Raw genomic sequence first — 23,626 nt, forward strand, 5'->3', positions numbered from 1 at the left:
AGAAGCTGGGAAACGACGGCCTAGCGCCGGCTCCCGATTCCGAGGAGGGGGTGCCGCAGAGGGGCCTGTGCTCCTCTTTACGTAACCCCCGCGTCCAGGACCGGCAAGCTGCGTCTGATTGGCCGAACTGCCTGTTTTCCCGAAGTTCGGCAGATGGCGTCGTGCGGGCGGGATGAAACCGTGCGGCTTTTTAGTCGGAGCGACGCAGCAAACTCCACTCCTGGGGACCCACAAAAGCACAGATCCTACCCCTTTTCAGAGACGCCCGGGTTCTTGGCAAACGGCAATGAACGAATGAATCAGCCAATCTGCTTTGATTCGCATTAGGGACCAGATTGTACACTCCAATTCTTAATTACGAAAAATAACAACCGGGGGCCTTTTTAATTATCCCGGGGACGGATAACATTCCCCCCCCCCCCCCACCTCGCCGCACACTGCACTTCACTGGTCGCTCTGCTGGGGGTGTGTGTTCCCAAAGCGGGGGCCCTTTCTGCTGATGAGCTTAGCTTAGTTTTTTTTTTTAGCCTAATTTTCTTCGCATTTTGAATAATCGACACAGAAGGATCAGTGATCCGTCTTCAAGTGAACCGTATTCAGAGCAGGGTCACAGAAAGCCTGAAGCCCGTTCCCAGGAAGGACGGGGAGTGGTGCCGGGGTCACCCTGGACACACACACACACACACACACACACACACACACACACACACACACTGCAGGCCATTCAGAGACGCCAGTTTGCATAACTGCATGTCTTTGGACTGCGGCACAAACGCAGCGCGGAGACGCAAGATCCTCACCAGGAGACGGGAAGGATTCGAACCCCAGCCTGGCGGAGCGAGGCGGCGCGTCCCACTGAGCAGTGATGCTCGTGTGTGTATATTTAACAGGCCGATGGCAGTAACACGAGAAGCATGACTGATGGCTTATTGGGGTTTCATTTTTTTCTAAAACTTTAACGCCGATCGAGCTGGCTGTCTGCGCACAGCGGGAATATGGCTCTCTAAATAACTCTGTCTTTGTGCGTTTGTGCTGAAGGAAGCTGGGAATTGCCAGGAAAACAGAGCTCAAGCCCCCCCCCCCCCCCCCCCAAGTCATACACATGGTGGTTTGCACCTGTTTACCCAGGTCGGGAATGCTCATGTGATCCCGGATGCTAACAAGCGGCCTGCCAGCCTCCCCGGCCTCCTTGTGTAAATGAGGGGTATGTTATCCATTGGGGAGGGGGGGGGGGGCTTGTAGCGGCCCGGGAGCAGTGCTGTGCGTTTGGGTCATGGTGACGGTTATGGACCCATAGGTTTCATAGGTGAGATATGGACCCATAGGTTTCATAGGTGAGATATGGACCCATAGGTTTCATAGGTGAGATATGGACCCATAGGTTTCATAGGTGAGATATGGACCCATAGGTTTCATAGGTGAGATATGGACCCATAGGTTTCATAGGTGAGATATGGACCCATAGGTTTCATAGGTGAGATATGGACCCATAGGTTTCATAGGTGAGATATGGACCCATAGGTTTCATAGGTGAGATATGGACCCATAGGTTTCATAGGTGAGATATGGACCCATAGGTTTCATAGGTGGTCCAGGGGGTGAGAGCAGTCCCCTCTTAATTTTGCCAATCGGATGGGGGGGGTGCCTTCGGTAGATTTAGGCTATCCAGATTTAGCCTGTGGCTGTGTGCCTGTACAGAAATCTTATGAAGAAGAAACTATTCAGATGTTATAATTGGTTTATTATAATTGTTACTGTATTAATAGATGTTGGAGAATAGGCCTGTATCCAGCTGGTGTCTGGGTGTGAAGTGCATTGAAGGCGAGGACTTGATTGAAATGAAGCATTTTGATTGGGCAGGAACCTTTTTTCTGACAGGATGACAGTCTGCTGGGGGAGGGGAGGGGCATCCAATAGGCAGAGGTGTCCAGAAGAGGACATGTGAAAGCATCAGGTGTGGGAGGAGGTTTTGGGGCTCGCTTGGTGTGCAGTGAAATCCCCCCCTCCTCTCTGGACCGGAAAGGGGGGAGGGATGCTGATTATACTAAGGAATACCTTTCTTGCCTGTATTTCAGTATTTCTGCATCGGAAAATGTCGGTTATCAATCAGATACTTCTATCTAATATCACTGGTACTGGCGGTAAATCCTGCCAGTGCTTATTAGCGGAATAATGTTACGTCTTTTTTTTTTTTACTCCGGAAATCAAAACGTTCATCTGCTGGCCAGATTTATTTATGAATTATATATATGATCGCACAATCAATTGCCCCCGACTTGTTAATCCTCCATTGTTTTGGGTTGGTGATGTAGTTTTTGCATGAAATTTTATGTAAAGTTCAACCTACAAGATGTCGCCTCTCCCATGATTATTTAACATCAAATTGATATTTAGCGTCAAAGCGACACGCGAAAGAAGGAACTAGGTTCCTGAATTTCATTGGAAAAGCACCTGCTGTCTGGGGGAGGGGGGGTGGGGGGTGGCAGTCCAGTTTTCCTGATGGGTGTGATCGTAAAACAATGGCCTGGATCGTGCAGATTATCCATCTCTGGACGAGTCTTCTCCACCACGACCCAGGCTGCTGTCCGGCAGTTTGCTATAAGCTGCTGTGGAACACTGGTAGGCATTAACGCGACTCATTAAGGCCGGCAGCTCACTTGTACCCTTCATCATGTGTCGTTTTTCCTCAGTACTGTGTTTATCTTATCTCCTCCTTTGAGAGTTTCACCCTCACGCCTCCAGAAGGAGTGGGAGTGAAGTGTGTGGAACTGCGGCAGATTTGGAGCTTGTTTCACGCTTTCGCCCTGCCTGTCTCCGTTAGCATAACGCCACGTGAATTCTCATGCTAAGAATCACTTCAGGAGGAATGTGTTATGAAGGGCCTGTGAACTGTTATGGAGGGCCTGTGAACTGTTATGGAGGGCCTGTGAACTGTTATGAAGGGCTTATGAAGCCCTTAAGAAGGATCCCCAAGGATTAGTATTATGAAGGACGTGAAATGACCTGAAGGTCCAGTGATGTGTCATTAAGCACCTGCAGGGTGATGTGAAAGCCTGTGAATTGTCAGGAGAAGCTTGTGATGCCGTTCTTCAGGCTCTTGAGAGATGGTGCTATCTAGGGAGATCTTGACAGGTTGAAAACAGGGCAGCTGCGGTGTAACTCTGGAATAGTCTTCATAGCCGAGTGCGGAGGGTTTGGTCTGTTTACACAGCGCCACAGGTGAAGGTCCTGACACTTTCCAGAGGCGAGCTTGTTGCTGGTGACATCTCCAGGCTTCGCTGGGGCAGCAGATGAAGAGATTTAAGGGGAAACAGGAGGCGAAAGCCGCCAATTAATTGGTCTATGCCAGAGTCACGATGAGAGTCAGTTTTTATGTTTGCCGTGGAAAGGCAGCTCCTGTCTCAGACCTGGAGGATGAGTCATGCGTAGTACACGTGTGGTCGGGCACCATGCCGCGGCCCCCAGCACGGCGTGTCGTGTCACGGACTGATCACAGCTGTTGGATTCCATCGGAGGTTTGAGAAGTTTCTCCTGGTCCCCTCACTCTCAAGGCAAATAAAAAATAACAAACCTTCCAACGCGTGGATTTCTGTTTGCGCTCAATGTCGAGCCAGGGAAGGTGCCTCATGGATGCCGTGCTCCCCGCAGACCCTACAGTGATCTGCAGCGGCTGGAGTGGGTGGAAATCCCATGCTAAACATACGTCTGATTGATCTCCACAGGAACTACCAAGAGATTCGACTGACTGACTCACAAGAGTGAGATTCCTGGTTGGCTGTAATTAAATTAGAATAGCCTGATGTAAAAGGCATACTGTTAGCATATCTGGCTAATTCGGTTTATCCTGGAAGCGTGCCAGATGTTTGCTGTAAGGAGCTGACCTGCACTCAAGTGCACTTGACTGACTCACTAATTCAGTGTTGGCTATATGACTGTTTGCGTCTTAGTTTGTTTATTTGCAGTGGTAACCAACAGTGCAGAGATTGACCTAAATAAGAAACAAAACCAGTTTGGGACGTTATATCACCATGGCAACCTTGAGTTTAATGCATTGTGATATGTGATGCTTGGTAGATTTCGTGCTAAACTTAAAAAAAGTAAAGCATTCAAATAGGTCTCCCAGATTTTGGTTTTTCTGCTCCCCTTTTGTCTGTTTTCGTGATGGATACGTGGACGTATTCTGTAAGGTTGGGGCCGGCGTTGGGGGGCAGGTATAGGGTTAGGGTTAGGGCGGGGTAATGAAGAGTGTCTGATGAGGTGGAGGTTGACCTCATCCTTCATGCTGGATTTGAGGATTTTCTCACCCTGGCTAACATTTGTCATGCCCCCCGCCCATTGCATGTTTCAGTTTACTAATGGAATCTCTGCATGCACTTGACCCTGCCCCCCACTGTGCCAGCTCAATGGCGGTGCTGGCTGAGGATGAGATTTGCCAGGGAGCTGGATTGGGGGGGGGGGGGATTGCTTGGGTCCGCCCACTTTATGGTCATTTAGGAAAATTGAAAAGGAGCGGATTTGCCTGGTCCGGTGCACTTGCTCGGTCCTGTTCCCATCCCTCTGTTTACGTGCGCTACTCGCCGGCCTTAACCAGCCGCAGCTGTTTGCCGCGAGGCAATTAACCCAAGACGATGTAATTAGTCAAGAAGAGCAATTACCTTGCGTTGCTCTCAATTATCACCCCAGGAATGCAAATAGGGGCGATACGAAAAAAGAAAAACAGGATCAAAGGAAGTGCTGAGTCACGAACCTAAAGGAGTGCGGTTGCGCTCCGGCCACCTCGCCGCCCCCCATGTGCTGCTCGGGAGCTTCCAGACCTACAGCTTGGCATCTGAGGGTCTCATTTACAAATCCCAGCCCTGAGATTCGGATTCCCCTCCCCACCCCGCACTGACAGACACACGATTCCAAGCCAGTAAGGGCTGTAAGCCAAGGGCTGTGAACAGTTGTGGGATTCGTCTGACACCCAGAGCTGCCTCCTTTTGTCACGCTGGTTAGAACTCAGAGCGTCTCTCACCTGATGGATGTCTGACCCCCCCCCCCCAACCCCCCCCCCGGCTGATATTAACCAGACTGGGCCCTCAATCGCACAGCTGAATTAAGCAGTAGCACTCTTGGGATTTCGCTTGTGTCCCATGCTCTGAGACTCTGTGTCCCTGTGGTTACATAGAGTCTGCCTGTTCCCAGTTGGAACGTGCTGCTTGAGCCCCCACACCCCCCGTCCCTCTGCAGCCAGTAATCAGGTCAGAGGAGTCGGCCTGTGGACAAACATTCCCAGCAGGAGTGGGCCAGGCTCTTCACACGGTCTCCTTCTGGTCTTCCTCTGGTCTCCGTGTCCCTTTCGCGGGAAAGCGGGCCTGCGATCCGGAGCTGGGTGGCTCAGCCTTGCTTTCGCGGTGAGCTGCTTAAGCTGAAATGTTTCTCCAACGGGACCCAGCCTATATTTATACAGCTGGACACTTAACACTTCGCGTTTCATGTCCATGTCGTTACCCACTGGGTCTCCTGGTTTGGCGATTTGCGGCTTCATCACTTAATTATGTGCAGAGCTGGAAGTATACCGCCCCATGGCTGCCGGTTTCATCGATAGTACAAGGCTCCGCCCCCTTCTCCTCCCCCCTCTGAATTATTTATGGCCGCCCCATTGCCGTGGCGAACTGAGCCTGAGGCGGTCATGTGACTCATGCATTCAGACCCCTTGCATCGCATTACATCAGGTTCCATCCTTCTCCGATTCGATGGGCTGCCTGATACTTGCGCCATTGTCTTCCTCGTAGACAAGCCGGCTGCTGAGACCCGCTGGACGGTTTATCTCCATCACCTTCGCCCAGCCGCACTTCCGGAGGCGGATCCTGGCCCGGCGCGAGTACGGCTGGTCCGTGGTGCAACATAGCTACGGCGACGGCTTCCAGTACTTCTTCTACGTCATGACCAAGGGCGAGGCCCTCAGCCCGGAGGACCAGGCCCTGGAGAAGAGGCTCCTGGAGAGCGAGGACCCCCAGGCCGTGGTGCCCCTGGAAGAGCTTGATTCAGAGGACTACCTGAGCAGAATCTGTCTTTAAGGCAGCCCCCAAGCTCCCCCCCCGCACCCCCCAAACACTATGCCAAAGCCTCACAGGGAGTCTACCAGCATTTTCACCAGCACACGTGACTGCCGAATGATCAGAATTAATTTAAGTCCTGAGATGTGTTTGTACCTTGTAGACATTTTTAAGATTTTATATGCAGATTTATAAGTATAAATGGCAGCCGGATGACCTTTTCTCTTTTTATTTCAGTCCTTTTTTAGATTCTGCAAATTTATTTGCGTTTTATTTTATTTTTTTCTTTCGCTGTCTCCCGGGAATCAAAGTCAAAAATCTGACACTGAGAGATAAAATGCCGGATTTCAGGAAAATGCAGATAGGCCCCTTTGGGACCGGCCCAGTGCGAAGAGATGTCTGCTGTTCTCAAGGAAACACTGCAGGAAGACGGAGGCCTCACTGCTGTTTAAATATAGATTCAGTGGGGTCATTAATAAGGCCGAAATCATTTATTTTTAATAATCTGCTGAAATGTAATTACAGTCTATTTTTATGGCGGAATAAAAGGTGTGTGATTTCTGTGACTCGCTTCTCCTTGCAGGCCCAATATTATTTGCCAAAAATTATTTGGCCCAGAGAAAGAAAAGTGGAGTATTGATCAGTAAACTGTGGTAAACATTCCAAGGAAGTATTTTTAATGTTTTTTTTTTCCTCTGAAAGGAACAAATAAAGGCTGGTGGTATTGAAATGGGAAGTGCTGGGATTCCTGAATAACCTGGAAGTCTGGGCTTCGATCAAGGGATCCAGGAAGTGCTGATGGATTCGTGTTCAGCCACCTGAAGCAGCAGCTCAGCGGGGCGGCGATCCAGCAGCCTTCCTGACCCGGCTTCCCTGCTCTGCATGTTTCCGTGTCTCTCTGCTCGCTCACTCAGCTTTCTTGCTCTCCTGCTTTCCCATCATCCTGCCTTCTCGCCCTCTCTCCAGCCCGCTGACTCGCCCACCTGCCCCCTCTGCTGCTGACTCCCCCCCACTCGCCCTCCTGCTCTCTTGCGCTCTCTCCCCCACCTGTCCGCTCCTTTCCCTGCCCACCTGCCCTCTTTCCCGCCTGCTTGCTCTCTTGCCTACTTGCCCGTTCTCTCGCTCACCCGCCCGGCCGCTCTCTCGCTCACCCGCCCGGCCGCTCTCTCGCTCACCCGCCCGGCCGCTCTCTCGCTCACCCGCCCGGCCGCTCTCTCGCTCACCCGCCCGGCCGCTCTCTCGCTCACCCGCCTGTCTGCTCCATTGCCCGCCCACCTGCCTTCCCGCCCACCTGCCTTCCCGCCTGCTCCCTCATGGACAGGCCAGCCCACTCTCCTCCGTTTTTGCTGACTGGTAATGCCGGCTCCTGCCATGATTCTGCCAGGGCGCTTACGCTGCAGGACGTGACTCACATAAGGCGTTTAGAGGACACCTGCGTCCCGAGGTGAGGACGCACCCCCCCCCCCCCCCCGACGTTGGAGGCCAGCCCCAGGCGCGCCCGCTTCACCCACAGATTGTGTTCCATGGGGCAGGGAGATTCCCGTGGTCTGGGGTTCAGATTCCCAGCCCCACCCTGGAGGCTCAACGTGTTTATTTCATTTTACCCGTCCGATTTCTCAGCGATACACTAACACAGGAATAGTGTGAATGTAAGCATTAGGGGTCCCTGTTTGGAATACCGCTGCATTGTAGTATTCACACTTTGCACCTAACAGCCTGTACGTCCCATTGTGTGTCAGCAGGTGGCATCGCTGTTAAGGAGCTGTAATTAATAGATTGTGTGTTTGTTTGCCAGGAAATGCAGTTACTCATGAATCTTTAAGAGAAGTGTTTATCCCAACCGCTTGATTAAACATCAAGCTTCAGACGGAATGGGGGGGGGGGGCATGGGGGGGGCGCGGTACACGTGTGAATTTGCACAAAGTAGTGCCACATACCTGACAGGATATAAAAATGCCTGAAGATGTGTCTGTTTTGAGATTGGCTGTCGCGTCCCCCCTTGGAGGCCCTGTGGCGTCTTCAGATCGGCCACAAAGCGCAGCTCAGATTTGCCGGTGAGGTTTCATAAAGTTCAGCTTCCCCCCCCAATGCAAATCAAAGACCTTCACTGACTACTCATCCTCACTTCTTTCTGTGCTTTAGCTTAAAGACGTCCACTTTCCAAATGATTAGAGAAAGTACTATATATAAGTTCCTTGGATCCTTTAGCGGTGGAGCTGTTATATGACGGGCGGCTCGATTTTCCGCTTTGTCTTGGGGAAATGCAGCCGCTGGCTTCTGTCAGCAGGACGTCAGCGCCTGGGAGTGTCTGCATCCTCATTGGCCACAAGCACTTGACCTTTGACCCCCGGCGCCTTCACGTGATACCTCTTTAGGCTGTGGCATCAAAGGCGCGCGTGTGGTTTTAAGTGCCCCTCCACTTGACGTCCCTGGATTAACGCCCACCCGTCCCGTCCTCCCCCCTCCCAGCCTATGGCCTCCGTCATCAGGAGCCCCCGGGGGAGGACAGACGACCGCGGCTCGCGCCGGGTTTATCGACATGCCGTCGGGGAAGAGACTGCCGTTTGTTCGGCCCGCGCAGGATGGGGAGGGGGTGGCACTGGCAGATCAGCGGGCAGCAGCAGCTGTCTCAGTCATGGCGGCCTGCCACGCTGCCCGGGATGGGATGGAAGCCCTGACGTCATGGCGGGGGGGCGCCACGGGTGCGGTGGGACAGGGCGCCCGAGGTCGCGACCTTTAGGTTCTCCGCGGGCTGGAATGTCACGACCTTGGACTGAGTCAGCTTTATACACGACCCTCTGCAGCCAATCAGCTGGCAGTCAGACTCACCTAACTCCCCCCCCCTCCCCCTTCCTGTACTAAGCGCAGGTTCAAAGCCTGGAACCAAATTCCCTCACTTACCCCCCCATAATTAAACTTCAGGACACCGAATGTAGGAGGTGTGATGTCAGCTTAGTCTATAGAGGGTTAAAGTTAAGCAGGAATTTGCCCATTCCTCTGAATGGGTTTCTGCTATTGTCCCCCCCACTCTCTGCTCGCATTTTCTGCTGTTTATGTAATATGTGGCTTTATTTTCTTCTTTTTTTATTTGTTTTTTGAGCACGTCTCACTGTGAAGCGACTGCTCATGGTCTCTGCTGTGGACCTTGTCTGTCTTCCTGCGTCAGGCCCTGCCGCTGGCCCTCCAGTGCACACAGCACACACCTTTTCTTCTTTCCAAGGACAGTTTGCTAAATTAAACCCCAAGCAAGTATATGATGCTCGTAGCGTCGTAATAGAAGGATGGGTGACATTTCAGGGGAGTTCTGACACACGACTGCACTTACTGCAACTTCTCAACCCAATGAATACATGATGGGCACATTCACTGCCATCTGATTCCAGTGTTTTGTCATAACTTTCGGAGATAATATAAAATCCATCCATCTATCTATCTATCTATCTATCTATCTATCTATCTATCTATCTATCTATCTATCTATCTATCTATCTATCTATCTATGTCTGTCTGTCTGTCTGTCTGTCTGTCTACATATATTTCAGGGAAGCTGTGATTCTTCAAACCTAACAAAACCAGTAGTTCCTGGCAAGTATTAAAATGCTTCACGGTTATTTTCAAATTTGTCGTCTAAGCGAGTCTGCTTATCTGCTTTCATGCCACCCAGCACATCATCTTTCCTATGTGCTCGCATTTCTGCACGGTCCGCGTCTGCACCAGGAAGCAAACTGAAATCTCACAGCAAAATGAGGCGAGTCATCCCGTCTTTTCAGCCAGGAAACGGACTGTAAAGAACGCCGAGCTCGGCGTGCTAAAACTCAGCGCTTTATACTGTGTGTCGAAGTAGCGATGAAAGTGTTTAACTCGAGCTGTGAATGCACTTCATACTCACCCTGGGGTCTTTGCTCGGGTGCGGGGATCCAGAGTAAAACTGCGTTTCTGAAATGAGACGTATATTAAGCACGGATAGGCTACTTGAAATCATTGCCTCGTTGTGCTGCATCGAGCCTTTATAACGAGGTTATGGGAATATCAACATTGCAAATGGCAACTCGCTTGGGTTTGTCTACCAGTTTGCGGGAATCATTATCATTATCCGATCCTCTCCAACAACCATGTTCGCCCACTAGAAATGATCCCTTGTTTTCGGTCATCGACATTTCCGCGCAAAAAAAAAAATCATTTGAGTGTTTGTTTCTGCGAAAGACACGCCGGAGCAAAGCTTGAGCAGATGGGCCTCTTAATAAAAACGGCTTTGTTTGATGGCGAAGCCCAGCTGCAAATGCTGGCTCGGCGCTCAGCCTCTCAGAAGCATTTATTTTGGGTTTAATCGACAAATATAGCGGACTTAACACAGCAGGAACATATGAATGGCTTGAGTAGATAATAATAATGCGTTATTGTGAGGTCTTTTGTGACCACCGTTATGCTTAGTGCTGTTTCTCATTATTCTTTTTTTCTGGTTTGTTTGTTTGCACCGCACCACGGTGACAGGAAAACCGCCGTAGTCTTCTTTGCGTGACCCATGCAGTCTGTATGTTGGCTCTGCTGGGAGTATATTTGTATTTTTGCCGTTTATAAATAAATACAAGAGCACGCCCCACAAACTGTTATTTCACCATTTATTAGTTCACCAAATACAGTGAAAATGGCATCATCATATACAATGAATCATTCTTAGAATGTCATGACGTTTTCGTCGCTTTTTTGCTTCATAAAATGACGTTTCATTATTGAAAATATTAAGGTTTCATGCACAACAAACCATATTCAATTTCTGTAAAAGAATGTTACAAAAGATTTTAAATTAAAAAACGTAACGGTAATGTCCAAAAATCTGTCAAATAACAGCGCGTTATTTGAGTATACTCGTAAACAGCGCAACAGACTCTAAAATCGCCAATTCTAACGAATCCGTCAACGAAGCTCAAGTCACAGTTATACGATTTATCAATAATAGTTAAACATTGATGTGTGCAAAACCCGAAACACATTCAGTAAGTCTTTTTTCTTTAAAAAACAACGTCCCACACTGGATATTGATTGAGACAGACAAAACCTCATAGATTCTTCGGTAGTCTCAGAATATCCTCTCCAAAGTACAAACTTTTTTGTTGATGAATTGTAAGACGTTAGACGAGCGTATCAGTTTAAATAACAAATAGTTAGATATAAAAATACAAATATGAATTTTGTTAAAAAGAATCGTGCCTGGGTAAGAATGGTTCTGGTGCCTGTGTTGACACCTGAGAGAAAGTTCATGCAAAAAAAGGATGGAGGGGGGGAAAAGTCGACTTTTATTTATGTAAGACAAAAACATAATCGCAAAATCGAAATAAATAATAATAGTAATTCAAATTATTCCCGTCAGTCTTTTTTTAATGTTTTCATGTATTTGTGTTTAACCATCCCTGCTGGCGTCCAGATATCCTTCGATATTTTTGAACGCGAGGTGTGAAACTGATAAGCGCAGGTGTCAGTAAATTAAGAGCCGACCTGCATCATCATAGTGTCTGGGGGGACTAAATAGTACAATCTTTCTCTACGTATATATATTTCTCAGCATGTTTGTGACGGGCAAAACTGAAAAGAAAGGGGTGGGTGAATACAGTGAAATACCCTTGTGTTGATTACCCCATTAATACATACGCCCGGTCTCATCGTTTGGGTTTTCATTGTCCGGTTGGTCTAAGCTATTTTAAAGACAGCTCAAGCAAGCAATCGGAATGCATTCTACGTGTGGATAGTACTGAATGAAACAGCTCGTTTGAATGCTGTTTTGCCGACTGTGTTTTCAACATAAAGCTTTATCTCGGGAGAAGATGGACTTCAAACTGAAGTTCTGTACAGATATAGAAATAGAGCTTCGGGCGACATTTCGCTTCCAGATGTTGCTGCTGTTGTTGTTTTTGTTGTTTTCTTCCTTTTTGTTGCTTACAGCGCGTTTTGGCAGACGGTGGTCATGAAATAATGGCAAGTTCATCATCCATCGTAGAAATCGGCTAAGGTGGAGAAACGGAGCTGCGGTGATGCCGTCACGGTATCGTGCTGCTCAGCAGTGGTTTAAATCGGGTTTCGTTTGGAGAATTGCCAGCAACCCCAAAATAAATCTCGGTCTTCCGTTGTCATCTTTTCCTTTCTCCTTCCTTTCCCCATCATCGTTATCGCTTCGTGCCTTCGTTTCTCCTATACAATCCTTGAACACATGCACGTCCGACAGGTGCTTCAAATCGGTGATTAAAATAAAAAGTCTGCAAGGCATCGTTCCCGTTTAAACGCCGGGTGATGATTTGTCTGTCATTCCCTTCAGAACCTCGTCTATTCGGTCGTCTTCAATAACCACTATAGAGGAAGAAAGGGGGAAATATGGTTTTATTTTCTGGCATGCAGTAATTTCTTACTTAACACAAATAGCAGCATATATTCCGCATGTCTGCTGTTTTTCCTCATCGTTTTTTTTTTTGCTACGACAAACAGCTGTTCTAAATGCATTTTCTTAAAGTGAAATGATGCACACGTCTCTGATGCGTGTTGCCGAAAACAATCGAAACAGCCCATTTCACAAGATCGTGTTTTAACATCTGGCATCTTTTAAAATTAAGCAAATGATAATTCGGATATGCAAAAGAAAATTATATGTTATGCGTATCTAATTGGCAGTTAACGGTTTGGTGATTTAGTTTAATAGCCGAAATGTAAGTTCAGTTTAGTAAACAATATTCCGACGATACACTAAGAAGGGGCTGATATTTCTTCCAATATGTCTAAAATATTAAAACTGGATTTCCGAAGCGTTAACCCAAACAATGTCATATACGAAGAACGCGCAAATCATCTTAACGCTCTAAATGCGATCTGTTATTCATACACAATTTCATTTTTCTTCTTTATGTATCTGTCTATTCTATCTTGACTGGATCTGCTACAAGTCCAAAAATAGGAGGTTCATATCTTGCATTGCAGTATGTGTTGACCCTCAGTATATTCAAGAGACATAAGGTCTATATTCGTTCTTGTTTTCATATTTACGCACCTTGCAGCATGTATTTGGCAGGATCGTCGTTGTTGTCACATATTAACACGTGCGCAACCATGGTTTAGAGGGTCTTTTGCAACTACGAGAGTTTGATACCCTATTGCTTACCTCGTTTAGCTCTGCCAATCTGTCCCAGTTTGGGGGGTCTTTTTCCCTGCGATGCCCCGAAAAAAGAATTGGTGTCTTGCAGTCCGCAGCTGAAAGACATTTGACTGACTTCGCTATCAGCTCCGTATCCGCTCATTTTCCCCTCGTTGTATGGCAGGACCTCGGACATTATGGCACTGACAGGAAGCCTCTTCCGAAAAGGTAAAAAACGGATGAAACCGATACCGATGGTCAATGGCAGATGGACTTCCGCGAATAATTGCACTTCTCAGACGATCCTCTTGAAGTGATCTCAAGCGCAAATGTAGCAGCTCTTTCGCAAAGCGCGACCCAATTTGACAACGTCGCGGAGAGCAGTGTTTATGGGTGATGCGTTCGTGTGCGTGTTCAGAGAGGTCTGATGAGAAAAATGGGAGATCCCGGGATCATAAAGGAAACCCAGGCGGAACAGTGAAGTCATCCATCCGGGTTTAAAGTGATGTGTGTGTGCGTGCGTGTGTATGTTTGTGTGTCTGGGTGCGAGTGTGTATTGGAGTTTGTGTGTGTGTGTGAGGGAGACTGGAAGTCGGGGATGAGAGAACCTTAGGAGAGTAGAAAGAGTGACATCAACAGGCGAACTGTGTTATTAACTCCAGTATACAAAAACAAGTACAGTACTAATCCATACTTACGTATCGTTTTAGATGCCATACGAAGCCAGACAGCCAGTTTCAGATATAAAACTAACCTAAACAGGATACTGCCATGCACAAATTGCAAGAAGATGTTATGTTTACAGTAAAGCAGCTGCAAAGTTTGTGGGATGACGAATCTGGCATTGGCGCCTACAATAAGAGTACGAATATTACATTCATTAACTTAATCATCTTGCTCTGAAAACGGGTCGAAAGTATCTGTTTGCTGTGTGAACTTGTTTTTCTGTCGCGTCCACTATTAGATGATAAAAACGGTAAAGTGCAACAGAAAGATAAAACCATAAAACAAAAGGTTCTACGCCAACGTATACCGCTGCTTCTTTCACTTCGATCCAGAGTTGATTCCTACATGTCCCTGATTAAAACATTTTTCAAAGAAAAGGCACAGCACTGAAAACGACCATCTACAACAGAGCAATTCTGTTAGATTGCCGAGTTCTCCGGTTTGGAAAATTCGTCTCTTAGCAGCACTATACTCCGCTAACGTTTGGTGATTCCTGAAAGTCAGTTTAATTGTAGTACTTTGCAACAGCTACTTTTACTTTACTTAACAGCAAGTGGCCACAGCAACCTGTGCATGAAGGGCATATGAGCGTTACTCGCAGTAATATATTCGTAATGCTTATATAAGCACAACGAACCGACACCCGTTTTCTGCAATACAGTCTAGTACCAACAGGCCGGGTTCTGCAGTTTTTCCCGTGTTATAAGATTTCCTTACAGTGTGTTTGCGGAGGCTTTTGAGTAGATCGGCAGTGCTGCTGATGCAGGCGTCAGCAGAGGACAGTCGCTGCATCCTAATAGCGATCTGCTGTGAGAAACACCCGGCTGCCGCAGTCTCCCCGGTGCGCCCGTTCCTTCGCTACCGCGCCGCGCCGCGATTAACGGCGCATTTCAGCCGTATATATCACTGCGTCTGAAGCGTCGATTATTTTCCGCATCGCTCTTTTCCCCCGAGGGGCTTTTTATTATACGTTTCATGCGGAACTGGCGCCTGTTAACCTTGAAAGTGTACAAACACAAGTGCGCTGGTCAATTTGTTTTCGTATTAATTCCCAAGCAGTATAATCACAATTTCCATAAACTGTGCTGGCTGTAATGATTCACCCTGGGGACGAGATCAGTTTATCTGCTCATATTGATGTCCAATATAAGGGCAGTTTTGCAAAAGAGAGGGTCTTGATTATCATTAAATATATAAACCTACTTATAACGTCAAGATTATGTAAAATTAGTATGTTCATATTCAGCACCAAGGCTAGCGTTCAAGTATGCGCGTGGCTCGGTTGTCGAGTCTATATCGTTGTTCAATTTCTTTACTGATAATCAATAGCCCAGCTCTGTTTTCTTCTCATCGTCTACTTATGAACATGCATATTATGTCCCGCTATTCAGACGCAAACGGTAAAAACTATAATGGCATGATATTCTGCAAGATTTCGTGCCCTTTACATAAGGTATTTCAATATAGTTACAAACTTGCTGCAAACGGTAGATATATACGCATATATATACGCATATATCTACTAGGTGCCTGTTATGCAAGAGGCCTTTTTGCAGAGATGGAATGTAGGCAAGGGTGTAACTTTGGTTTGAACGTTGGGGGGGGGGGGGAGCGGTTGAGGTCTCCACCCCGTTTAGGGGGAGACATGATTATTGGGGGAGGGGGGGTTGTATTAGCCGAATTTGGTGTGGTGGGAGGGGAGGGATACAAACCCCCCCCCCGTGTTTTATGCTCATGAATGTATGTCAGTCCACTGCTACACTAATGTTACTCCTTGCTGCTGTTCATTTTAATGTGTCAGTCAGGGATGGCAGACATATCTAAGTAAAGCCATTCTCACTGTTTCTGTGTCCAGATCCACAGAATAACTGTGCCACAACTTGATTAGTGATGTTATATAATGACCACAATCTGCCAGACTTCTTCCTCTCACGGGGGGATTGCAGGCTAGGGCAGGCTGAGGACAGCTGCTGACTGATGTGGAATTCATGTCTAGGCAGATTGCATTATGAGACAAGGTTGGCATGCAGTGGATGGTGGGATGGGGTTTAATGAAACCATGAATGAAAGCTGTGCTTCTTTCACCAAGGTCACTGCCATCCTGTATACAGTCAGCAGCACCTAAAGGTTATATCAAGGACCTGCATACACACCGGCCCTTTATGGATGAGGTTGGCCACCCCAATGTAGACCGTAGCTGTTTCTCTAAGCCAGACATTTTCAGTCAGGGTCCATCCTAATCTATTCAATCAAGGGGTCCATAGTTGGAATCTTGAACGGGGTGAGGAGATTTTTATTATGTCAAAGTATCCTTAACTGTCATCTTCAGATATATGATGTATGGAGGTGAAATGTCACCCTTGTTGGTCATAGTGCCCGTGAGAATATAAGTAAAGACATGGACCGAGAAATACATTTAACTATGCGATTGCTGTAAATTTAGTACAGAATAAAAAGTTTGTTTTTCATTTTTGGTTTCATGTATTGTGGGGACTAAGAGACTGGGCCTATACACAGAAGGTTTTAGGTTCAAATCCCAGCAAGGGCTTCTGCAGCTTTTGTGCCCTCCAGATAAAACAGTAAGTGCAGTAACCAAACATGAGCAGGAAGTGGCAGGCCTCGTATCGCGGTGACTGAAGGCCGCTGACAAGGCCGCTGCCGACATTGACCCAGCCGGCGCGGGGCGAGGAGGACTGGGAGGCACACGACAGGCCGCTCGCGTCTGATTTACGGTGCAGGGCGTGCCTTCGCAGGTAACGTAATCGCTCAGGGGCGCTGCGGAAGCCATGTGAACTTCATCTGAAGTCCCCTTGACAGGGCCCCCCCATCCTTAAGGCATGTAATGGCTGACATCCCGAACCAATTAAATGTGGGATGGAAATAGATTCACTCACAAACGAAGCTGGTTTCTGTCCTGAGTTATTGTTGTTGTTGTTTTTTATCATACAGACAAAATGCTTACGTATGCGTGCAAGTCACCTGCTATCCGAGAAGGAAGATTTGCTGCGGCGGTGGAAGAGAAGTAGGCAGTGATGCATTTGTGTGGCCGGGTGGGGGTGTGTTTCAGGACAGCGGCGCCCCCATTCTCCCAAATTAAACTAGACTGGCAGCATTCTGTCATTTGTCAATCTGAGCACGTGGCGCCCTGAGGAGGGCGTCCTGTGAGCCCGACTGACTGTGTAGATATAAGCAAAAGTACAGTCCTCCCCGTTTGCCCAACAGGCTTAGTGAACCACAGCAAGTAAATATGTGTCTTTTGCCTTTGTATGTTCGTATCTATACATCAAATTAGTGCACAGCAGGTGAGGTGAAGCTGATTTTCATCACTAAATATCCCACAGTATGCAGTTAAGATGCCTTGGATACAATTTTCAGCAAAGCAACCAAATGTTGGCGTGGAATTTATAAAGCAATCTGCATTTTAAATGTAAAATAGTGACTCTTAAACCCGTTGCTCTATTTTATAAATATGAGAGCCGATAATCCAAATAATTACAGAATTTGTTAATGTGTTTATGTTTGACAGAATCCTTTTCATTTCATTTCATTCATCGTCTTTAAGGCCGTATCTGTGGGCTTTCTGTGCTACGCCAGTTTCAGTAATTTTCTACCGAATGTCCATAATCCTCTTTATTTTGAAAAGGGGAAGTAGAATCCTTTTAGCGATGCAGTGTTACTTAACAGAGAAGCAAGCGGACCGCACATGGAACAATGTCGCGTCCGGGCTGCCCAGGCTCTCTGGTGTGGCGGTACAGCTGCGTCCTGGAACATTCTGCCTATCTGCTCACAGCTCACGGGGCCCATCAGGGTGGCAGGTGCTTTCTCTTCCCAACATGTCCCCCTTCCCTGCTCATTAGGACATTTTAGCTGGTTCACTGGTTCTCTCGCCATGAATGTAATTTCCCAGAATCGATTAACTGTACATTTCATGTTTTTTTTTTCTCTCTCCCCCAAACCAAAATCATCAACACATCTTGAAAAACAAAAAGCTTAAAAAGCAACCGTCAGATAAATGCTGACTGGTTGGTCGACTGGGGAGGGGCTTGTTGTGTTTACCTAATCCAGTGTTTCCCAGTCCGGTCCTCGGAGACCCACAGGCGGTCCATGTTTTTACTGCTTCCCGGCTCCCTCCCAGGAGCTGGAACAAAAACGTGGACTGTCTGCAGGTCCCGGAGGACCGGACTGGGAAACACTGGCCTAATCTATCACAATATGCTAATATACCCTCTGTGGCCACTTCATTAAGTACACACATCACGCCCCTTTTGTTTCTAGAACCACTGTTGTACTGGGCTCTTGTTTTGCTCGAGACCATCCTGCCTTCTTTAATAAATTTGGCCACAACTCTTTTGAGCTCTCACATTAACAAGGAGTTTTTATTCACAGATATTCTGCTGACAGGATTTATTTTTTCCCGTTTATTACACCAAACTCTAGACACCATGGAGGGTGCTGGCTCGTTCTGCGATGCAGCATGCGTAACACAAACAGTTTATCGCACCACATTCAAACCCGCTTAGACTGTGCATGTTAGCCATTCTAATGCTGAGTCAAACAGTGAGCGAACCTATCGATCTGGGGGGGGGGGGGGGGTTCCCAATTAACTGGATAACTTAAGACAATCGTGAAAACTGTCCAATAGGAGGAGAGGCGAGTGCCACTGATACTGGACAATCCTTAAATTTGGCTTATCTAGCTAATGAAAAAAATCCTGCTTCGTGTGTTGCAGGTATACAGTTTGCAGCTCCATGATTGGCTGTTTGCATTAAATAATAATCTAGCCACTGAGTGTATATAACCACCCCAAAATATAGACTTTGATATATCAAACGGCAACGTTAGCCATGCCTGCAACTGGCCAGTTGCTTCTGTTTAACCACAACAAGCCAGTTCGTATAGGAAATTCACATTATTTAAAAAAACCCAGAAACCTACAGCCTTTACAGAGGAGTGGGGAGAGATTGGTTTCCATAGCAACAAAGCTTAGTGTTTGTGGGAGCTGTCCTGTAAACCAGATCAACAAGTTGCGTGTTTCATTAATGTTGACCAGGGGACGGAGAGCCGGTAGGTGTGGATGTCTGAAAGAACGATGCTTTTTCTGTCAGGGGCTGCATCCTCTCATTATCAGCTTGGTTGGAACCTCATGCGACAGAATCGGCACGTGAGGCAGGGGCTGCAGTCATGTTCCCATGGTAACTGGGTCACGCAGGTACACCCTCCTCCATCCCACCTAGGTGACTGTGATAATTAGTGGAGGTTGACGCGATTTCAGCTTTCCGCCACCTCCGGCAAGCTGCACACATTTAAACACGCGTGCTTCTGATCTCCGCTCGCAGGACTTTTATTTTTGTTACCAGACACCGGTCAACCAGAACAGGCTGATCTACAGGATCCCAACAGTCCGGAATGAGGTAAAGAAATGGTCGTGCTACCAGAAGGTTTCTGGTTCAGGTCTTGCTGCGATATACTTCAGCAAGGTCATTAACCTGATTTATTTCCCCTGTAAAATAACCATCCGAATTGCATTTGCCTGTGAAGATTTGCTGATTTTTGATAGAGCTGAAAACCGTGTTGGGAGGAAGACAGGCACGCAGTCCCCAAGTTCCTCCAACATTTCAAGCTATTTAACAAACCCCCTAGAAAAACTGCAGCCTTCCTTGGTTCCACTCTGCCACCTGGTGGACAAATTCTAACACTGTCCGGTGATGTAATACATGCATGTTTTCCTCTTGCTGGCATATCTCAGCAGTTCATTTAGGGAAAAATTCACAAGTAATCACGTTAGGAATTTTTCGATATTAGCCCTGGCCACTAGGCTTGCGATGTAATGGCTCACACAGATGGCCATTGATTGGTCACTGAGCAAATGTCCTACAGTTTGCAGATCTCCCCGCTTAAGCACACCGCATGCAGCTCACCAGCTTATTGGCAGGTTGAGCAGACATGTTTTGGAGACTGGTCCTCCAGGACCAAAATCTGGGAACCCTGGCCTACTGCAGACCCATGAGCCATGCCTGAGGCTCTAAGCTGTCAGCATATCGGACTGAGGGACGGCTCTGTGTGTAGGAGCGCCCCCTCTTGGCACACAACAGCAGCTGTCACGCGAAGTCCTCCCTGAACCTCGCAGCTGTTTCTGAAATGCCTGAAGGATTCTGTCAGGCAGACCTGACACACCTTTCGGTTTCTTCTGGCTTGCATGTGTGACTACATGGCCTACGTACATTCCCACAGGTTCTGCTACATCGGGGGCCAGTGCAGCGAGCATATAGAATATCCCCCCCCCACCCCCCAAACACACACACACCTAAAGGACATTAAAAATCACAGAGTAATATGGGGATGGGGGACGACCACACAATTTGAAGCCAGTATATTTACACTGCATTTATGAATCAGCAGCTGATGAAAATAAAGTGCTAATTAACAGCGTTAAGCAAATACACACAGTGACATGATACGCATTTCCACTGTGAATATAATCACACCGCAGCAAACAGAAATGCTGCATTTATGCTTCAGACACCAGGCTGGATACCAGCCCATACCAGACTGGAGTATGAGGCCCCCCAGCAGGGGGCTGGCAGGCACCCTGATGGGCATCGTGAAGGGGGGGGGGCAATGGGCCTGCAGAGGAGAATGGGATTCTAGTTTAGTGTACAACTTAGCTCAGGAGTTGGGGGGAATATGGCTGCGAGTTTAGGGCCCCAATCAGGTAGAGAGGCATCCAAAAGCTGGGTTAGGTGGAAGCTCTTTAATGTTAGACTTTAACATTCTTACGTATAGGTGGTATAGCAGCCCTCAGGTTCTCAGGCCTGGTAAAGGGGAACCACCCTCTGGATGTGCTGCCTGCAGATGGGGCAGATGGGCTGCAGCAGGACCTGGGAGCACCGGAAACAGCAGCAGACATGTCCGCAGTCCAGCAGTACGCAGTTGCGCGGCCTGCTCATGCAGATCACGCAGGCGTTGTCGGGCAGCTCGCCGCCCTCGCCCAGCTCGTCGAACTCCCGCTGCACACGCTCCTGCTCCCGCCGGGCCTGTAGGTGGCGGTAGTGCCGCCGGGCAGCCCAGAGGAGTACCGCGACGCCAGCCAGCAGGCACGCGAGACCCAGCGCCCTCCACATCCACGCCTGGCCCGCCTGCGCCGCCTGCATCGTCTCGAAGTCGACCGGCGTGAGGAAGAACGCAGAGCCATCTGCGGGCGGCCGGAGCTTAAGCGTGCGGTCCGTGTCGAGGAAGAGCTCGCCGACGCCCGTCAGCGTGGCCCCGACTTTCACCATCTCCTCCATCTCCAGCTGGCCCTTAGGCTTCTCCCCACTCAGGTACTGGCCGATGATGTCCGTGAAGCCGTAGCTGGCCTGGTGGAACTTCTTGTGGACGATTTCCATGTCCAGGCCTGATGCCTCCAGGGGACAGAGCACACGGACGGCCACCTCATCCGAGCCCACAAGGTTAAAGGGCACCGTGTTGACACGCTGATGCAGGATCCGCTCGCTATCTGTCCTATGGGCCACAAAGAGGCGTAAAGAGACAAGAACCATCCTGCAGGAGGTCTCCAGCAATAACACCTAGAAGGGATAGATACTGAGACGATCTGCCCAGCGTGTCTGATATTGTCAGCCTAAAGCTTCTCCTGTTACACTCCTTCTTTTCTCTCTTCATCGGCGCCCTAATGCTGCTCACATCAAGTTCATGGTGCTGGCTTACAGGTCCATCAAAGGAATGGGCGTCAATCTCTATCAAAAAGCTCCTCAAGATCTATGTCTCATCTTGCCCTCATCGGTCAGCAGACCAACAGTGCTTCTCTTGTGTGGTTCCCCGATGGTGGAATGAGCTGCTGGACAATGTCCAAAATTTGACTTCCTCCTTACTTTCATGAATCAACTTATGACCCATCTGTTCCATGAATCCCTATACTAACCGGATTATTCTTTGAATGCTCTTGCACTTACTGGCTGTTGAGTAGCCTTATGAGGTTCCCACTTTGTTAATAGTTTTATGTGCAGCTGTTGGGAAGCTCTTGCTCCAGAACTGTTTACACTTGTACCTGGAAGCTCAGCCTTGCCTAGTTGACTCCTTGACAGCACGAATGTTTGCGATGTACTATTTGCCTCACCGTAAGTCGCTCTGGGGCGAAAGTGTCTCTTAAATGTGTGAAAGTATATTTGCATACCACCAGCAACATCAGCATGACAGAACTGGACTTGGCCCGGTGCCGGTCTATACCATGTACGGGCCAGGCTGTTCCACACGAGTTTGTGCTCCCTGAGAACCAGCTTCTGCACCACGCCAATGCTGCCCTCCTGGAACTGACTGCGGAGTGGTTCCCCCACCGGCTGCACCGTCCCTGGGGACCACAGTGGAAGGGCAGTTTATTCCAAACATGCCACTCCACGCCGTTGTTTAGGGAAGCCGGACAGAGAGCGGTGAGCCGGTCTGCCAGAAGCTCGGAGGAGGCTGCTCACCTTGGATGATTACATACTGGAGACATTTCCCAGGGGTGGCATTTAAGATACTAGCGAGGCTTTTGTCCAGAGATAGTCGAGGTGCTTCCTGGAAGCCATGCAGACAGAATCACAGTTTAAACCAGCCGACCTCATCTCTGCCATTTATGTTTGGTTCAATTCAGTTTCATGGCAGCATGCTCTCAGTGCAGAAAAGCAGCCAGAATTTTTCACATATACTCTTTAACATCCACACGATTTATATTAGGTAAGAATGTATGATGTTTTAATTCTTACATAGATTTCAAGTCCAGCTAAAGCAGAACACAAACCTTGAGTCTGTCCACCGTTTTCCGTTTCTTCCTGTATAGGAAATAGAACAGACCCGACAAAGCCACGCTGGTTCCCAGGCACACCACTTCCACCGTTTTCAGCGGAAAATCATTCATCTTCACACACCGGGGGCTTGGAAACGGGCGAAACAGAGTTAGTTTTGCAATTCTGATTTACAGGAATGCTGTAGTGGATGATCTGTAATGGTGATGGATTTTATTAAAGCTGCAAATGTACTTTTTTTTTTTTATCATATATATTTTCGAGCGCGTGTGTAAAGTAATTTAAAACGGCGACAAGTAAGCCTCGTGGATTTAAATTAAACTGTGAATGCCTGCTTTATTGTAGTTCAGCTGGACGTTCGTAATCTTCAGTCGTAACATAATTATAAACCATGAAACTTGGGCAGTGAAGGTGCATTTCGATTTTAGTTTTGTCGTCTTCTACATCAGATAATCGAACGCTAAACAGTACTGTCATACGTGTCAATGCAATGCAAATGGATTACGTTACATTGTGTTATTTTATATCACTTAGCTCAGATTTTGTATGCAAATTGAAAAACAAACAAGACCACTTATAGTTGGGTAGATGTCAAAATGTCTAGTAATTATACATTTTAACTTGGTTGGAGATATCTCGATTCTAGATAACCCAATAACAGCAAAAAAAAACAACAGATTAGTATTCATACAGCATTTTGTTAAGGTTTCCTTACAAACGACATTTCCTAGGAATGTAACACGCTAGCTGGCTAGTTCGGCTACTCGATATTAAGGTTTTTAGTTATCTTCAGACTAAAATATCTAGGACAATTTTAGAACGCATTTTTAAAATCTTAATCTATATCGCTAATAACGAAGGTTTAAATGTACATTATCTGTGTGTTTCCTGGTATTTACTTCTTTTAAAAGCTTCGGGTGACATTCTCTCCCCCGGAAGTGCTGTTCTCGGCCGGAAGGTGAAAGGTCATT

The 23,626-nt window shown here is 47.7% G+C and overlaps 3 protein-coding genes across 6 annotated transcripts in view; 1 reads left to right on the forward strand and 2 right to left on the reverse strand.

The window, feature by feature from the left end:
• The window catches only part of ece2a (endothelin converting enzyme 2a), a 60,968-nt gene extending 54,364 nt beyond the window's left edge, over positions 1-6,604 (forward strand). For all 3 annotated transcript variants that reach the window (XM_049005101.1, XM_049005100.1, XM_049005099.1), the window contains one exon: positions 5,775-6,604. In XM_049005101.1, the coding sequence (XP_048861058.1) occupies positions 5,775-6,059 (285 nt within the window). In that variant the 3' untranslated portion in view covers positions 6,060-6,604. The remainder of the gene's footprint in view (positions 1-5,774) is intronic.
• A 4,036-nt stretch (positions 6,605-10,640) lies between these two features.
• On the reverse strand, positions 10,641-13,744 carry camk2n1a (calcium/calmodulin-dependent protein kinase II inhibitor 1a). Its single transcript, XM_049005104.1, has 2 exons — positions 13,180-13,744; positions 10,641-12,377 (listed from the first exon to the last, which is right to left on the reverse strand). The coding sequence occupies exons 1-2, from the start codon at positions 13,346-13,348 to the stop codon at positions 12,307-12,309; spliced, it is 240 nt and encodes a 79-aa protein (XP_048861061.1). The 5' UTR covers positions 13,349-13,744; the 3' UTR covers positions 10,641-12,306.
• A 6,505-nt stretch (positions 13,745-20,249) lies between these two features.
• mul1a (mitochondrial E3 ubiquitin protein ligase 1a) lies at positions 20,250-23,623 on the reverse strand. 2 transcript variants are annotated; one of them, XM_049005077.1, is made up of 5 exons: positions 23,528-23,623; positions 22,652-22,784; positions 22,341-22,428; positions 22,102-22,222; positions 20,250-21,378 (listed from the first exon to the last, which is right to left on the reverse strand). In XM_049005077.1, the coding sequence occupies exons 2-5, from the start codon at positions 22,766-22,768 to the stop codon at positions 20,685-20,687; spliced, it is 1,020 nt and encodes a 339-aa protein (XP_048861034.1). In that variant the 5' UTR covers positions 22,769-22,784; positions 23,528-23,623; the 3' UTR covers positions 20,250-20,684. The 2 variants fall into 2 exon arrangements, with proteins under 2 accessions (XP_048861034.1, XP_048861035.1); XM_049005078.1 differs by having other exon boundaries at positions 23,555-23,620.
• Between the last annotated feature and the right edge of the window lie 3 nt (positions 23,624-23,626).

Source organism: Brienomyrus brachyistius, unplaced genomic scaffold (assembly GCF_023856365.1).
Source record: "Brienomyrus brachyistius isolate T26 unplaced genomic scaffold, BBRACH_0.4 scaffold147, whole genome shotgun sequence".
NCBI classification, from domain to species: Eukaryota; Metazoa; Chordata; class Actinopteri; order Osteoglossiformes; family Mormyridae; genus Brienomyrus; species Brienomyrus brachyistius.

Bases quoted from the DNA above. Each gene is read 5' to 3' on its own strand.
- camk2n1a (XM_049005104.1), bottom strand. From the start codon at position 13,348: ATGTCCGAGGTCCTGCCATACAACGAGGGGAAAATGAGCGGATACGGA. The intron at 12,378-13,179 runs GTAAGCAATAGG...CTTCCTCTATAG, and splicing joins GATTGGCAGAGCTAAACGAG to TGGTTATTGAAGACGACCGA.
- mul1a (XM_049005077.1), bottom strand. From the start codon at position 22,768: ATGAATGATTTTCCGCTGAAAACGGTGGAAGTGGTGTGCCTGGGAACC. The intron at 22,429-22,651 runs GTTTGTGTTCTG...CATGGCTTCCAG, and splicing joins AAACGGTGGACAGACTCAAG to GAAGCACCTCGACTATCTCT. The intron at 21,379-22,101 runs GTATAGACCGGC...TGTGGCCCATAG, and splicing joins AACAGCCTGGCCCGTACATG to GACAGATAGCGAGCGGATCC.